Genomic DNA, 17,834 nt, shown 5'->3' with positions numbered 1-17,834 from the left:
GGAGCGGCGCCGAGCGGCCCTGTGGGGGCCGCTCGGCGCCGCTCCTCCCCTCCTCGCCTCTCCCCGCCCGCCTCAGCCGGCGGCACCTCCGGGCGGCGGCTCCTCCCTCGCCGCGCCGCGCCTGTGGCAGCCCGGCAGCATGGCGGCGGTGGAGACTCGCGTTTGCGAGACGGCCGGTTGCAGCAGCGAGGCCAAGCTGCAGTGTCCGACCTGCCTCAAGCTGGGCATCCAGGGTTCCTACTTCTGCTCTCAGGTGAGGTTTCCTCCCCCCACCCCCGCCTCTCCCTTTCCCCTCACGGCGCTGCCGGCACCGCCGTGCCGGGCTCCGGGCGGGCGGGAGGAACCGGCTCCCCTTCGCCTACCCCGGGCCTGGCCTTTCGTGCCCGGGTTTAGCTCCCGGAGGGAGCCCTTCTGCCCCTCACGGCTAGGGATAATTTGGGATTTCATTTTATTTCCAGCCGTGGAGGTCGTGAGAGGGTGCGCGGTTTTTGCTTCAGACTGAAGGTTTGGGTGGTCAAGACCCTCCCCCCCCCCGCTTCCCCTAAAAATAAGGGCTTAGTGGGACAAAATGAGACAGTGCTCATCAAATTCCACCCTGTGCCTTTCTGTGTCTGCATCGGCTCCAGCTCTGGAGTTGCCTGGCTTCGATAAACGCCGGGAGACTTGTTGCTCTGAAAACAGATTTTTCTGTTTCCTTGAACTAAATAAAAGCTTTTGGGGGAAATGATTTGGTCCTCTACTTCATTATTATTATATTTTTTTAAAAACGTCTTTGGATATTCTATGGACGATTCAATTCCATTCCATTCTTTGGGCCGTTCTGTGATATTTTAAGGGTACCAAACAGGGAGACTGAGGTTAGGCCGGTTGTCATTCACCCCTCAACTCCTGTTAAACGTACTCTGTAGGCCTCAGCTGTCCTCGCTTACTACCACAGTAGTAATATAGTTTGGTTCTTAATTCAGATTTAAAAGGACTGTTTGATGGCTGTTGAGGGGGGGTTTTTGTTTGGCTTTTTTTTTTTTAATAACTTGAAAATGCACAGTAAAATCCATAGCCTCATGCTTTGGACTTTTTGTATATGTAATTTCTGTCAATGTCAGTGAGGAAGTACATGTTTAATTCAGGGATTAATGGTGAGCTTCATTGTCAGAATTATAATTCAGGGTAAAAATCATTGAAGTTTTGTAAACTTAACAAAATCATTCAATCACATCAGCTAGATTACCTTACTAATTGGACAATTTTTCTACTGAGTCAGGATGTAAACCGATAGTTATGGTTTGCATAAGACTAGGGGAAAACTTCCCACGTGCACGTAGCACACCCACTGCATGGTTCTGGTAATTTCCCCTGAAGTCTCTGGTGCCAGATGCTGGGAGTCAATGCTAAATTACATCTACTGCAACTCAAAATTGTTCTGATGATGCTGTATCTCTAGTTTCCATGTGGTGCCTATAGCTGGTTTGTAGGATTTGCTCCGCATTTCACTACCCATTTTGATGTGTCTGATGTAGAACTCATTGTAAATACGTCTTCAGCATATAAAAAATTTGTTGGTGATAACAAAACTGTTTGTTAACAGACCAAACAAGCCTGTGTGAGAAGTCCTAGTAAGATCTTCACTCCCCTTGTCCTATCCCTAACTCAGCTAATTTTATATAGGGTGCAGACATTCTTCTTATTTATATATTAGGTTTCATTCTTTTGAAATGTCTGATACTGTTGTAAGGTAAAAGGTGAAGTACCTGAAACAATAATTAGCTTGTTAAAATAGGCTGCTGGATAACCGACTATGTGCTTGTAAAGCTGTCCTGCCTAGAAAATAAAATACTGAACTGGGAATCCCAGTTGTCTTATTCTGAGTGACCTTGAGTGTGTTGTTCCTCCTCACTGTCCTAATCAGTAAAGTAGGTAAGCACAGTTATTCCCCCTGTGAAAGGTGCTTTAAAGGTTTTGGGGCAACACATGTTACAGAAGGGAGAAGAAAAATAACAGCAGCCTGTTTTCAAGATGTGCAAAAAGTGTCATGTACTGAGAGAAGAGTCGTCCTGTTCAGCCTGCAGCGAGGACCTTCAGCCTCACTTGGCACCTTCTGTGGGGCCCAGCATGGGGATGCCCCGAGGTTCCAGTTCTCCCCATCATCATGTGTGTGATGGGCGATGAGAGACTCACTGCAGTGCTCAGCTGGTGTCTTGCAGGCACCATCAGGAGAGTAGGTGAGGTGCTGCTGACAACCTGGCTGTCTGGTCAAATAAGCACGACAGGCGAAGGAGTCTTAAAAGCCAGGAAATTTTCTCAGAACTTCCAGCAAGTTTCATCTGACAGTACATATCTGGTTAGCATTTGTGAAACTTTTCCGAAGTTCTCTCTTTGGTGGTTTTCTTTCCATTGTTGTGTTACATGCATAAATAACTGTTAGATAAGCTAGTGAGTGGACCTAGGATGTTACTCCACCTCACAGCACAGGCTGCGTTATAGCTGGTATGGTCCTATTGCCTCCCTCTGAGGATGCACGTTTCTATTCCTTCCATCAAGTTTGGTGAGCCACTTCTAGGGGTTTTTTTGGGTTTTCTTTTAATGGAGGAAAAGCAGTTGCATTAATTTTTTTTTTGCTGGTTTAGCTCTCCAAAGCTGTGCGCTGCAGGATCACAAAGAACTAGTGCTTGAGGAGCATGCTGCTGAAGAGCAGTTCCCCGCTGTGGCCCAGTTTAGCATAGCCATAAAGTCAACGTGTCCTTATTGAATGCAGTGGTGTTAGCTACGGGTATGCAGGTCTTTAACTCTGGGCGGAGGGCAGGATGGGAGTGACAAGCTACCTGGCATCTGTCTCTTTGAGGTGTGAGAGCATCTGTATGGACGTGCACGCTAGGTTAATGTGCTTGGAAGCCCAAGATGACTTGTTCATACAGCCAAAACTCCAATCGGAGCTAAAACCAAATTTGTAGGAGTTTTTCTCCAATGCTAAGAATAAATGATAGAAAAGTGGGAACTACTGTAGAAAGATAACCAGTATAGAGCGATGGTTTTGGATTATAAATAGTAACATGTAAGTTGTTAAGAAAAACTAATGCAGGCAGTATAGGTCTGAGAATCTCAGTGTAATGAGATTGAATAAACATTTTTCTTCACTGCATGTAGAGAACTGAAGTGAACTTTTCAAGTAGATTGTATCAAGACAGTGATTTCCCCAGTGGATTTATCATTTGTGTTTCTCCTTTACTTGAGAAAGGGCGTTATTCTGGTCATTTGTTTTATTCCCCTTTCTGCATCAAAAAGAGTAAGGCTCAACAACATGCCCTGAAAATGCTTACTGTGAAGGAATTTGATACCCTTTGAAATTTCTTTGAGCCAACACTGTTTCATCTCTGGGTTGTGCACCTTGGAAACTGGGTACAGCTGTTGGATAACAGTTGTGCTTGTGGGTTATGGGTGGAAAGGGGGCCAAGGCAGCCGAGCTCTGACCTAGCAGGGAGGTTTTGAACTGGTAATGGGGACAGGTTAAAGATGGCTTTTTAGCAGCAGAGGAGCTCCGAGGTGGTGTGTTGAACCCCGGCGTTATTTTTTTTTTTTCTTTCACTCCAAGGTGTAACGAGAGGGAATATTATGCTGAGGGATTCTGTACACTGTTAACCTTTAATAATACCTTCATTGAGGCTAGTAAATCGAGTACTGTCACTGTCAGCCATCGTCTTCCCACTGTCTTGCTTTCTCTTTTATAGAGACTTACTACAGTGTTGTGTGTGTTTATCATCTAGGACTGAATTACTATATCTCACTGTGTCTTCTGAATGTGGAAGTAACACAGATGCACAGCATCACATCTCAAGTGTGTTGTTCCTTTTACTAAGATGAATTTGCTATTGTGAAATCTGCCTTTATAGATACACGTCACTTGTGTGTGTAAATCGTATGTAGTGTACATAAACATACATAAACAGTTTGTGTTTAAATACACAATTTACGTTTCTTCTATGCCTTCTACAAGCTGCTGAATGATGTACAGGGGGAAAGTAGTAACTGTTCTTGAGATCTTCAGTTGCCACTTTATATGAGCCTTCTAATTGTAAATTGATCTTTTATTAATAATTTTGTGTTGCTTTCGTGAAAACTTCCTCTCATACTATTTATATCTGCATAAGTCTCTTGGACGAAACAGAGTAGTCTGAGGTTTTCTGTGGTGTGGATGCATTTCTCTAGCCAAATTCAGAAATACCTATTTCTAGCCACACACTGGAAAGATTCTCTCATTATAAAGTCAGTGGCCTATACTGCATTTTTTTTATCCAAGAGGTGGAGGCCACAGATTGCTCTAACTTACTCAGGAGGAATGGTTGCTCCTTGCTGCTTTGCATGCCCATGTGTTGTCAGTCGCAAAGTGCCCTGGCAATATCAAGCGAGGACCGTGCCATGGTGAAGATGCCGCACGTGAGCAATGGTCGAACATGTGCTTGTGGTGTTTGAAGGGAAACGATTTCTCTGAACTGTATGGTAGGCAGCAGCATCTCTCTGGCAATGGTGGATACCCACTAACCAGGCTCTTTCCATTTGAGGTGGGGCGTGACTCGTTAAATTCCAGTGACAGGAGAGAAAGGCAGCCCTGTTTTCTCAGTGGGTTTGTATACTGATTTACTCCTTTCTGGGAGGCACATTTTCACTCAGACCTGGACCCTTGAGAGCTTTGGATGCTCAAGGTCACTAAAATTTGTGAAAAACTGTGGTCCTGAAGAGAAGAGTGGTGGTGTCCCATCCCCCACTGTGCTGTTTCCTTTCACCTTCATTGTGGTTGGGGGTGGGGAGCGGAGAGCAGTGAACCTGGATGAAACTATTTCTTGTCCCATCTCGTGTCAGACGGTAGGACGTAAGTGCCGTATTTCATTCTTGGTTCGCTGTTCTTTGCTGTGCCTAAAATAGTCTAGAACCTGCTGCTTGGATCCAACTGCAATGCATGTGGGTTTCTTTTAGTATAAATGGCACTCTGCAGATATTGCCTTCTGGAAGGTCTTTTGACAGATTCCTTTCACTAGGAAGCTGATATTTTTATTGCCTGTAAATCACAATAAATACCTGTGTCTGGTAAATGCCTGGTTATTGTTGAGGCACAAATGCTGAGCCCTCATAACTTTCTGAAAGTAAAACTTCAGACTCCTGTAGGTGTTCTTTCAGAGCTAGTGTTCAATGTACTGAAAGGATGGTCCAGTTTGAATTTCTCTAGGCTGTTTTTCCTTCACTACTCTCAAAAATCCCTTGTATACCTCTCTAAATCTGAACAGCTGCAAAATGCAGTCTCTTCCTTAAAGGAAGGGCTCTGTCATGTGGGACCCACGAGTCTCTGCGAGAGATCGGGCTTTAGATGAAGGCGGCCAACATTGCTGGTACCAAGGTGCTGCATGTTGGTGCTTTTCTTGGATTTGAATCTGAAAATGCATATTCAGCTCTTGTGGAAAAACTGACTAGTCATGTATGCTGCTTAGGCGAGTTTGGGAATTTGGTACTGAGTTTTGTACTGCGGCCTGAGGCTATCTCTGTGGGCTTGTACTGCACCTAGAAGAATAGGATTCAGCATGCTAAAAAGAGGCCACTGTTTTAACATCAAATGTATTAACAATAGTATTCCTCAACATACTTGTATTTCTGGATAAAATGTACGGTTATCCATGTTGTATTAAATACGTATATTGCTGATAACCTGCTATTTTTCTTAAGCTAAATGCCATACTTAAGCTTTTTGGTCTTCTGTTTTGCATACTTTCAAGGTAGCTTGGTTAGAAACCAGTTCTCATTAAGTAAAACTACATGATCTCAGATTAAGCCCTAGACAATTTTACATTCCAAAGGACGTTTTAAAATCCTATTTAAAAAAATTGCGCAGAATATTTTTTAGATACAGTGTATAATGACACGCAAAGAGACAGCCAGTCTGTCTCCACAATCTCGATTCCAGCTGCCGTCTTTTTTTTTTTTTTTTTTTTCCTGTTGAATAGGTATTTTTGGAAGTTCCTCACAGTGGGTCTAAATGAGGAGCAGAGTGAATGGAGAGGCGTGATTTTGTGGAAGCTGGACATGAATTGGAGTTTTCAGTAACTGTGCAGTGGGGCAGTTTTTGCACACCTGCTGATAGGTGTATTTTCAGTGTCAAATGCCAGCTTGTGTAAAGCAGCAGTACCTGAAGGTGAATGGGAGCCTGAAGAAGAGTCTCAGCCTTCGGTCTGGAAATTGTTGACAGAGAGTTGTCAGAGCTAACTTTAAATGAGTTGCTACCTTGCAAAGCAGTTCAGAAACACAATCAGTGAGTACGCCATGAATTTGGTGTTGTGGTGCCTGCAGAGCTTCCTGTACTTGGGTAGCTTATTTAAAGCGAGTTTGGTTATGTCTGTACTATACAGAGGTTTGCAGTGTAGTTATATCCTAATCTTGGTTGATTTTTCACCCTCTTCTCTGGAATTTGCAGTTGGCTGTGCTTTTCTACCTCTTAATGAGGTTGCATGGATACACGAACTGAAAGAATAAGAAGTGTCCTGTTATTACTGTAAAGATGACAACAAACATAGGAAAAAATTTCTTGCGAAGTAGCTCAGTAACTGTTTTAAAGGGTTTTGTTTCTTTCAATGGCTGATTTAAAGGAAAAATAATGAAACAACCTGAGGTATTTGGTAGTCATAATTGTGTTCATAGTCAAAATGCACTTTACTGGAAGACACGTTCTGCTATGCTGCATAATTCTGTCAATATTTCAACCAGTACATAGATGTTCATCTCAGTCCTTAAGGTAAAAATCATTTAGGGAAATAACATGGCTTCCATGAGGTGATCGAAGAGGAATCTTTCCAGATCTTAATGCTGATTGTGCCTTTGGTTACCTTTTGGTAAATAAATGTACAGGTTCTGCTGAACACTGTGTTAAGCTTGTCTCTAAACACAGAATCAGTGGCATTGGCTTAAGAATGGCTTGAAGCCAGAAATGTTGTTAAAGGTTTAAATGTGTTGAAGACCTCTGTCTAATAATCACAGTTGTATTTTTCTTGCTGATAAAATAGTTGTACGCAAGATTGCTCTGAACAAATTGAGGATTACCCCTCCACCTCCTGCCTTTTTTTTTTGTCATACATTTGATCTTTCTTCTTATACAGTCCTCTTCAGTGTTTCCAAGTCTGTCTTGATTGCTGTATAAAAACTGCATGCAATAAAAAGAAAAATGCTTTAGGTGAGAAGGGTGGGGATATTAATATCAGACGTAGTAGTGGATAATGTAATCTTTGAAAGGAAATCCAGGAAGTCTTGAAGCCAAATTCATATTCTTCCTGTGTACTTTCCCCCTGAAGATAATTAATGTTTTCATATGTAGCCATGTGAGGTCATGTGTTCCTTTTTTAACCATATAAAAAAAAAAAAATCTTAATTTTAATATTAAAAATAACCCTGGATATTTTTTTCTGGATTTTTTTTTTATTTAATCATTGAAAATTTTCTGTCCTGATCTGTACATGGCATTAGGAACATGGAAGGAGGAGGCAGGAATGATAATAGGAAGACTGAAGTAAATGTCTGAGCAGAAGGCTGAGAGGAGCAGGCTCAGCGAAAAGCAGAATTTTCTCCAGAAAATTCTCTAGAAAGTGTCCCAGATGGAGAGAAAGAGTGGCTTTCTTCCATGGCTTGTCAGGAAGTCTGCTGCATAGAGAAGGTGAGGGTGTTTGCGATATGCAGTGGTACATTGGTAGTGCTTTGTCGCCAGAGCTTTGAGTCTCCAACCTGTGAGATGACAGCTGCCATATTTTTATCTGGAATTGCCAAGGCAGAGCTCTGCAGGCATGTGCAATGTAGTGCTTGTGCAGTAAGTTGTTGAATATAAATAGTTTGTGTGTACCCGGTAAGTCCAGTGCCTACAGGAAGCATATGACTGATCTTATACAAAATATATGGGTTGTAAGTGGATGTGCAGCGTATCCTTTGAGTGCTTTCCAAAAGTGTCAGACCATGACAGGGATATTCATTGATTGTGCACTGCATGTGTAATAAAAAATGTTTTGGGCTTGCTGTGTGTACTTGCTGCAGTTGATTGATGTGCATAGAGTGCACAAGTCTGGGATGTCCCCATGTACAGCAGGTTGTTTGGAGCTACGCTGTAGTAGTTCTGATGGAGCTGCAGTTCCTCTGGAAATAGAGGGCAAGTAAAATCCAGGAAACAGGTTTGGGAAGACTCAGATATATGGCAGCCTTATGTGGGAATCCTCTTAGGTAGGTTGTTTACAGCTGCAGGAAATAAAAAGTCAAAATGGAGCCTGCCAGGTTGTGATACTGCCAGTGATGCGGTGTTTGCCTGGTGTTTTCTGGTTATGCACCAGCAAAGAGGAAGGACTGTTGGTGTCAGAGAGAGAAATGGCATTGGAGAATACACCCCAAAATTTCGTGGGGAAAGAGAGAATGAACTACAACCAGTAATTACCATGCAGCTGATGTATGTCTTCATTCCCCAAATGCTCCTTTGTATCCCAAGAAGCGAACTGTAGATTTGCAGACTTGGTAGCTGTTATAAGTCCTTAGTCATGTAATCCTTCTCCTTCTGCTTCAGAACAGAGGCCTGGTGTTTAAAAGGTGATTAAAACCATACTGGTGCTTCTAGTGTTCTTGAAGTAGGGTTTTTAGCTTTTTTTTTTTTCTTAAAATAGGCCTCAGTTAAAACCTGCTTCTTTTCTTCCGGCTCTCCAACAGAAAACAGGTAATAGTCCGATGCAAAGGTCTGTGTATGCAGCAGGTTATAGAAGTGTGACAGTAAAACCTTCCACTGCTTGTTCAAAAAGACGTTCTCTCTGGTAATCTAAAGTGTTGGTTTTCAAAGCTTCCTGTTGCCCAGACCATTACATAGCACCATGGCATGTCAAGCGCCAGTCCAGAGAATGTTGCATAGGAGAAGACAACAATAAACAACTAGTTTTGGTAATGAGAGAAATAGCACACATCAGGGTCTCTTTGAACGTAGGCATACTTGTGCACCACTTTACTGTGGTCTTGTGGATACGATTTGATAACTACTGGTCGCAAGACTAAGGCGAAAATGGGGAGATGATGGCTCTACAGGAGTAGACAGTTAAGACTGCTCAATAGCAACCATGAAGCAGGGGTAGAATGTTATATGCCAGGCTTAGTTTACAGATCTGCTGTTTTGGACTGGTTGAGTGTTGTATACATTAGGTTGAATCAGTTGTTGGCTCTGGATGGTGGTTTTATGATGATGATTCAGCAGTAGTATTGTCTTTCCTTATAAAGGAAAACAGTTTGCTTCCTGCCTCTTTCTTCAGAAATTCAGCTGTTCTTGTAAATGATTGGAATTAGCTGTTTCCTAATGGTTGTTTTGAGTGCATATAGCCATTGAATTAGACTTTCTGCTACAAAACCAAGTAATTTCCTAATTAGCACCTTAAAGGATCACCTTCTGCAGCTTTTCTATTTAAATCTCTCCTTATTTCATGTCTTTCCTTCATCTTAGTCTTTCTTTATTCTTTTCCAGCTGGCAGCCACTTCCATCTGCCCCTTTACTTGTTCATTGCATGACCTGCTGTATTTCTTCCTGGGAAGAAGAGAAAAAGACAAACTCCTTCACATTCACTCTTTCCTTGATTTTCATTTCAACTTTCTCTATTTTATTTCCTACTTCCATTCAGTAGCCCTCACTCCCCCCACTCACCCTTAATCTCGTTCATTTATGCCCCTGTGATCATGCTGATTGGCCTCTGTTGCTTTCCTGTGCTGGGGAAGGAGGCAAAAAAGACGCAATTAGCAGGAGGAGATGGCGTCTTGTAGGAGCCAGGGGAGGACTATCTTGCCCACTGCAATGCTGTAAGATCTGGTGTGGAGGTAAACCAGACAAACTCATCTCTTTGTTTCCATGAACAGCACAATTTTCAGCCAACCTGGAGCAACCATGACGTTTAGTTACTCATTAAAACGCTAAGGGGACAATAGGATTAGATCAGTGTGTTTCACTGTGATGGGTGCATCTGTTTGGCTATGCTTTCTGTCTCTCCTGGCACATAAGCAGTTCAATGTAGTATTTTCTGTTGTTAAGACTAGCAATTACAGTAGCTTTTACTGCATGTTGCTACAGGGGTTAATAAAATTAATCTTTTAGTTTTATTTTAAAATACAGTTGCTTCTCTATTTTGTGGCATGGCATGGGATGTGGGATGGCATGTCTGTCCAGGATAATGCTACTTTAAAATATGTATATTTTTTGTTTGCAATTCTAGGAATGCTTTAAGGGAAGCTGGGCCACTCACAAGTTATTACACAAGAAAGCAAGTAAGTACACTTTATTAAACCCATTTTAATATTGTTTTGAATTTGCTTTGTCCTATGCAGCTGGCTCTAGTTGGCCTTGCTTGAGCAGGTTGTTGGACCAGATGAGCTCCAGAGGTTCCTTTCAACCTCAATTGTTCCGTGATTCTGTGTCTAAGACAGATTTTTCCAAGATATGTGGCACTGGATTCAGCATATCTGAAATTTTGTCCAGTTCCTGGTAATGTAAAGATCTATGTAAAATTTCAGAGACAGTGGTACAGAATGTTTCTTTCTGTTTCCTTTTCTATTTGTATGAAGTATTCCTTGAGCTACATTGCCAGCTATATGAACAGAGAAAGAGGAATACCGAAATAAAGGACAAGGATAATAATAAACCATTATTAAAATGCATTGCCAGGCTTGTTCTATCACAGCATTTTGATGTCTGATGTAGTGAAAGGCAGTAAATTGGGAAAGGCTCTTGTGAAGTCTTTGTGACTAGACACTTGCTGCAGTGCAAGCGCGCCAGTCAGAGTGCAGCTGTTCTGTACGTTTTGGGGCATGCTACTTTGGAAAAAAAAAAAAAAAAAATGCTTTTTTGCGTTGATACAGCCATTGGTAGGAGGGTGTGTTGTAGCGAGGATTTTGCTAAGTTTATTTGAAGGTAATAAGAGAATCTGTATGTCTTTAGTTACAGCTGGTAGCTCTGGCAGAGAAATACTGGTAGACTCTCACTGGAGTAGCAAAAATAATCTGTGACTTTAAAACCAAACAAACAAAAAGAGAGAGCAGACCCCAGTTCTGCCCCCCTAGCCTCCTCCCTCCTCCCTGCCCCTGCCCAACTTCATCAAGCCCAGCTGAAAAGTGAAGTAGGATTAAAAACTAAGTGGCATGGCAGAAAGTCAAATCTCCAAGTCATTTACCTCCTCCTTTCCTAAAACTCAGTAAAAACTCCCTTTTCCATTATAAATGTTGCATGATTAATATGTTGGAGTAGCACAGACAATTACAAATGTTTTCCCTCTTTCTGCCTTCCTAGTGCAGGGGTCTCAGTTCACACTGGCATTCTGTATCCTATTACTTTGTACCTGCATGTGTATAAAATTCCCTTTGTTAGTAGTTCTAGTTGTTCTCTGGTGCAGTCCTCTAATGCTGTTGTTTATCTGACAGCAGAATTTTTTTATGATGCCACTAAATCCATGATCTTGTTAGCTTCCTGGATAATTGCTGAACTCAAGCTGAGCGGGCTTGGTTCTGATAGCCCTCAAGACCTCAATGCAACAAACTGCTGAAGCATCTCAAGGGGATCTAAAATATCGCTTCATTAAATCTTTGGATTTTTAAACTATTACTTCTTGGTGGTTCATCTAAACTGAATGTCCTATGAGCAGATGGCTCAGATGTCAGCCACAGAGACTCTGAGGAACTCACGTTAGGGACTTGCTATGGCAGACCTTTTGCCATCTCTTCATTCTTATGAGATATAAAAAGAGAAAACAAACAAGTTATCAGTTATGAGTTAAAGATTAATGCTACCATGCTCTTTCTTAAACCTTGCCTCCTCTTTCTGAGTAAATATTTTTTCTCTTGGTAATGCTCATGATCTACTTGCTTCAGTCCTTTATGTAAACACCTTCAGTTTGCCCTGTTAGGATTGTGTTATTTGTGCATGAAGTCAGTCACTGGACTGCTGTCACTGGACCACAGCGACTGACAGTCAGACATGAATTTCACAAGATTGAGAGAGCTGGGAACCTCCAGCAGTTTGGGACCAGCTTGCAAGGTGCACACACTGCCTGTACTGAAATGCAGAAGCACCCTCACTTTCTCCATTAGATCTGGAGGGGTAGCAGGCTCTCTATATTGAAACTAACAGTTGAATGCCCTCCTTCCCACTCCAGGTCACTTCTGCCACTGAGTGCTAAGAGACATCACAGAAAAGGAACATTGATTCACAGTGCAAGAGTATTAATTGAAGAGACAATGACTGTTTCTGTAGAAATATGTAGAATGAAAGCAAGCGCAGAACTGTGTTTCAGAACTATAAATGAAGAGCAACTTAAATAATTACCACACTTTGTTTGTGCATTCAGTACTGCTGTCCTGACATTCCCCCAGTTTGCTATTGAATAGAGTTGGCAGGATGTGAATTTTGAATGTGAAAAACTTAAGGGCAATACACAATGATAACTGCTACTTACACTTTCATATATCAGTATCTAGAACACCAGAAAGAGTAAAATGTAGACTTCTGTACTTCTAGGTCACTTCCTGGACTCCACAGTTCTTATTCTTAGTAGGACTGATTTTGCTGCTGCAATTTTTTTTCTTTTGTTTAATCTTTTCAGAAGATGAAAAAGCTAAGCGTGAAGTTTCCTCTTGGACGCTGGAAGGTGATGTTAACACAAATCCCTGGTCTGGTTATCGATATACTGGTAAACTCAGGCCACACTATCCACTGGTAAGCAATAGGTGCCACTCTGTACTTCAGCACCACTGCATTCTGTAGCAACTAATGGACCAGTCCTGACCTGATTACCTCCCACATTTTAGTTGAGAGAGGAAACCTTCTTAAACAATCTGAACCTGATGGCAAGGACGTATCATTCTGTGACCGTGTCCTTGTTGTGGTTCATTTTGATTTAACTTGATCTGCCTCTTGGTATATTTAAAATGAAGGAAGCGCCCGTGAGGTAACATGCATCAGTAACAGACTTAGGCTCATACCTTTTGGTGATACCTTTTGACATTTATTGTGCAAAATGTTGCTGCTGGTTCAGATGATGTCTTCTAGCTTTTTAGCGTTCTCACAAATAATGGAGCAGTCTGCTTCAGAAAAACTCAGGTGAATTAATAAAGAATTTAAATAAATGGTTTTATATTATTTTATGTAAATGGTTTGAAATAAGCTGGTGAGTAACGTGGTGAAGGAACAGAGGTTATAGTAATCACCAGCCCTGGAATGGTGAAGAATAACTGAAGTCAGTAACATCTTTGGCTGTGAAAGGTGGATTTAGAAGATGACCTCGGTATAGCTGTATTTTTTAATTGGTACAAGTTTGTACACGGAATAAGCCAAAGTTTTTACAGGAATAATGGCATTTTATTTACATCTGTCTCTTCTCATTGGCCTGTGCTAGAAATGCTGCCCTTGTGGCATCTTCTCTGTAGTCTTCTCCATCTGTTACAGGCTCATCAGAGAACAATTTAACAGAGCCCGAGCCTGGGTGTGTTTGTTAGTGTCACTGGAGAAAGGGTGTTTTGGATTTGTCCCTGGCCAAGTAATTTAGTAGTCTTACTGCTGAACACTTGCTTTTTTGTCTTCTGACTGCTGTAGGATTGATGCAAATGAAACTATAATAAAAAGTGGTGTTGACTAAGATGATGATTAGAAATAACAATCTTGCTGCTGCACACTAATAATCAGCGAGAGAAAGGAAGTACTTGGAACCAATGCATTTGCAGTCTGGAAAGCAGCAGAATAAACACTGCAGTCTAACAGGAATAATGTATTATAAACCCACTTTCATTTACTTGACACATAGAAGTTTTATTTTTACAAAGCTGTGAAGTTGGCTGTTGAAGTTGTATAATATGAAAGCAATAAAGAGTAACAGGGGAATCTTTGAGAAAGGAAAATTGGACCTGTTTTGGAGTGTTCGTGTACTTCACAACTTTTTCTAAGTGGAATTAGCCATATTTCACTGTATTTAATTCTGCTGCATGAGTCTCTGTTTTTTTGACTGCAATAAGTATTCTTGCAACCTAACCAACTTTGACTATGATTTATTTAGACGCCAACAAGACCCGTGCCAAGTTATATTCAAAGACCAGATTATGCTGATCATCCACTAGGTAACTTGAAAGAAATCACAATTATGGAGTGTTATGTTTGCTTTCTACTTTTCTTTTAATTGAAAAAGCCTTTAAAGCATGAAGGAGATAATGGAGAAGGGAACATCTTCTTTTATCTGTTCTTCTCACTCTACCTCTTGTTCCCCCACATTATTTCTGAAAAATCAGTAAGTTAACGTTTACAAGTATTTTTTGGAAGTTCAAAGTCTGTAGTGTGTTATCTTTCAAAGGTACTCAGGGAAGAAAAGAAAAAAAAACGCACGCAAGTCCTAGTCCTGTGGTTGCCTTCAAACCAAGCAGCAGTAAGTTGTCTGTCACAGGTGAATTCTGCTAATTCTGTCACCATTTTCAGTGACATCAGTGTATCCGCTGCAAATGTGTTGTAAAGTATCAAAACCAAAGAAATGCAGTAAGCAACCCCCAAAAGAAAATTGATATGAGTTCCAGCTATTTTTGAACACAGAGGGAATACATTCAAAATTACTTGCTGTTTGGTTTGGTATTTTCCCCTTTCTATATCAGTATTGGTGCTTTGCATTTCCCAAAGAAGCTGCTATAAAGTCAGGTAGAATTATTTTTAAATCTTCATCCGTTCTTTAGTTATTCTTTACAGAATGTAAATATTTAAACAACACAAAATACTGTCTTTTAGGAGGTCGTTCAACTATAAAACTGAGCTTGCACAGAATCTGGTAGGAAGAATTAACTGATTATTGCAGTAGTGTCGCTAGAGATATTCACAAGCTAATACAATCCTTTATGGCTCTCTTAGAATGTTATTTATTACTATTTATTATCTTCAAAGCAGCTAAAAACAAAAAATAATTTTCTTGTAAATCTGTTTTTTAAGGCTGTGTTTTGACTAACTGGACATGGTGGGTTTATGCAGTAAGTGCACGGGCATCCTGAGCACATGTGGGCATTATGATATTGTGGGAGGCTTATGAATTCAGATTAATCTGGATAATGATGATAATGCTATGACTTGGTGGATTTGTTTTACTTTAGTCTGTGGTGAGAAAGTACATACTTTTAATGCCACTGGTCAGCTAAGTTCCTTGATTGGACATGTGTAGCGATCAGTCCTCCGTATAACGTGGTTTTTTTCCTTTCTTTTTTTTCTCCTCCCCCTTTTTTCTTTTCAGGAATGTCTGAATCAGAACAGGCTTTAAAAGGAACCTCTCAAATAAAAATACTCTCATCTGAGGATATAGAAGGCATGCGAGTAGTGTGTAGGGTAAGGTGGTTTTGGTTTTTGTTATGAAGTGCCTTTATTCTTTAAAAATGTATAGGGATTTTACTAGTTTGTAACAGCACATTTGGGAGTACAAACTTTCCAGTGCTCTTTCGAGCACTGGAAAATAATTTGAGAAATTTGGTATTTTCTTGCTCTTTCTCTCCTTGTGATTCCCAATTCACAGTAAACTTCTTGCAAGAAGAAAGATTACTTTTATCTGTTTTCTTGCATTGTTGTTACTAGTGAGATAATCGGTGGCTGAAACATTGTTACTGTTAAGAATATATTTTATAGTGCATAAATGAGAACAGAACTTTTTCCTCTCCTAGAGTTAATAACATGTAAAAACTAAAAAGCGAAAGCAAAACAGAGCCCTATCCCTAACAGTTTTTTGGAAATGAGCTGTTCAGTTGTCATCACTTCCTTGTGCATAAAGTCAAACTTTGAAATGTATGTAGGAAGTCTGGTTTAAGTTTATGGTATTCAGGGAAATTGTGATCCAAATCTTAATTGGGTATTTTCAGATCTCTCAGAGGTGGCTTAGCAATACAACCTGTAGGCAACTTGAAGTCTTTTTAGAGCCCAAGTCTACCCAGCTTTCGTAGCAATCTGAGTGTAGCTGTAGAAAATGGGTTGCTAATCTTTTAGGGAGTGGTCCTGGTCTTATTTTAAATCAGTACTTCAATTTTATTTGCAGCTTGCTAGAGAAGTATTGGATGTTGCTGCCATGATGGTGAAAGCAGGTGTAACTACTGAAGAAATTGATCACGCTGTCCATTTAGTAAGGTTATTTTGTTGTTCTTCTGGTGTTTTAAGTGCTTTCTTCTCTCTATTTTTCAGTTATGGTTGTGTAGTTTTCTTTGTTGTTGCATGAATTCCTTTGCTTTGAACTGTTTCCCAATTTGAAGCTATTGGGTAGTGCAGATGTTAGAAATATATTACAGTGCAATGGTAGATTTAAAACTCAGGAGCTCCTGGGCCCCTCTCTCTATCAGCTCCTTCTGTTATTTCCAGCTTCAGATTCTCTCTAAGTTTCTTCACCTGTTTTCTCAGTTAACATAATATAATTTTCTTTCTCTAAACCCTTTTTGCTCCACAGATACCATTATATAAAGAACATCATATGTAGGCCATGGACTTTTTGTGCTCTGTGTTGTTTGTTAAGACGTACAGAGGAGAAAGTTTAATTATTTATGATTGGGAATCAGAACTGAGGAGCCTGAGGGAGAATTGAAACAAGATGTTTGATGCAATCAGGCAAACTAAAGCCACAATCCAGTGAAGTATTTGAAATATATGTTCAAGTATTTTCCTGGCTTAACTATTCATAGATACTTGAATTGTGTACTTTTAATTTTTCTTTGCTGTCTTCTCTATAAGGCATGTAAACTGATAATTGAGGATACTTGTGTGCACTGTAGGGAAGGCAATGATTTTGGTATAGTTGAGTTTGCTAGAGGGCTTTCTGGCTGCTGTTATTTTTATCTGCATTTGCAGCTGTTGAGCCAAGATTTTTAAGGAGCATATTCTGGTTTGATTAGGCCAGAGTTTTCTGTTGAACTGCATTAAACACTAACTTATTTGCTTGTGCATAACGTCCAGCGTGAACAACTAGTAGTTCAAATGGCGTGATTCCTCCTCATCAGTTTTTGGAAACTTTTGCATGGCAGGTTGTTGATACTGACCAATACGTCTAATTGGTACTTTGCAGTTTTAAAACAGTATTATTTTTTAAAATAAAAAAAGTTAACAAGAGTATTATTTTTCTGGAATTGCACAGTATGTCACAGTGTGTATATATAAGTATATATAAAACGTATGTGTCAGTTCTGCAAAATCACAAAAAAGTTATTAGAGTGAGTGCAAAGGAAGCAGCTTAAGGTTTTAAAGACAGGGGTGAAAGAGTGGTGCTAAATGTTATTTTGTCTAGCTTGTGTCTTTTGCAAAAATATTTAAAATCTTAGACCAGGTGCTTTAAAATAGCCATTAAAAAAGGGCTGTTTTTTTAACCAAATAAATATTGCCATGCATTGTTTTAAACCTGAATATTTCAGCATTGTTAGTTGAACATAAAAACGAGCAGAAACAAAATTAAAGTAGCTTTATGTTCTTCCTGATAAGAAATGCAAAGCATAACAAGATACCGTAATGCCAAAAAGTGATTGAAGAATCTTATTTTCAAGAGTCACTGCTTTTCAATCTGTAATTCTTACTACTGTAAAGCTGTTGTGCATATGTTTTTTCACTGTACAAAACTAATGTAAAGTGTAAATTGTATTTTCTAAATCAGGCTTGTATTGCAAGGAATTGCTATCCTTCCCCTCTGAATTACTATAATTTCCCTAAGTCGTGTTGTACATCAGTGAATGAAGTGATCTGTCATGGAATTCCTGACAGGAGGCCATTGCAGGAGGGAGATATTGTTAATGGTAAGTGCTATGAAAATTAACCTTCCATATTTCTACCT

General features: G+C 40.3%; 1 protein-coding gene across 1 annotated transcript in view; it reads left to right on the top strand.

Moving 5' to 3' along the window:
• Positions 1 to 77: 77 nt before the first annotated feature.
• The window catches only part of METAP1 (methionyl aminopeptidase 1), a 31,215-nt gene continuing 13,458 nt past the window's right edge, over positions 78 to 17,834 (top strand). The window contains exons 1-7 of the mRNA XM_063335379.1: positions 78 to 253; positions 10,245 to 10,296; positions 12,624 to 12,736; positions 14,070 to 14,130; positions 15,276 to 15,367; positions 16,065 to 16,148; positions 17,658 to 17,796. Of these exons, the coding sequence (XP_063191449.1) occupies positions 140 to 253; positions 10,245 to 10,296; positions 12,624 to 12,736; positions 14,070 to 14,130; positions 15,276 to 15,367; positions 16,065 to 16,148; positions 17,658 to 17,796 (655 nt within the window). The 5' untranslated portion in view covers positions 78 to 139. The remainder of the gene's footprint in view (positions 254 to 10,244; positions 10,297 to 12,623; positions 12,737 to 14,069; positions 14,131 to 15,275; positions 15,368 to 16,064; positions 16,149 to 17,657; positions 17,797 to 17,834) is intronic.

The sequence above is a fragment of the Chroicocephalus ridibundus genome, chromosome 5 (genome assembly GCF_963924245.1).
Source record: "Chroicocephalus ridibundus chromosome 5, bChrRid1.1, whole genome shotgun sequence".
Lineage (NCBI taxonomy): Eukaryota > Metazoa > Chordata > Aves > Charadriiformes > Laridae > Chroicocephalus > Chroicocephalus ridibundus.
Note: the sequence above shows the minus strand (reverse complement) of the source record. Positions and strands in the feature narration are given on the sequence as shown.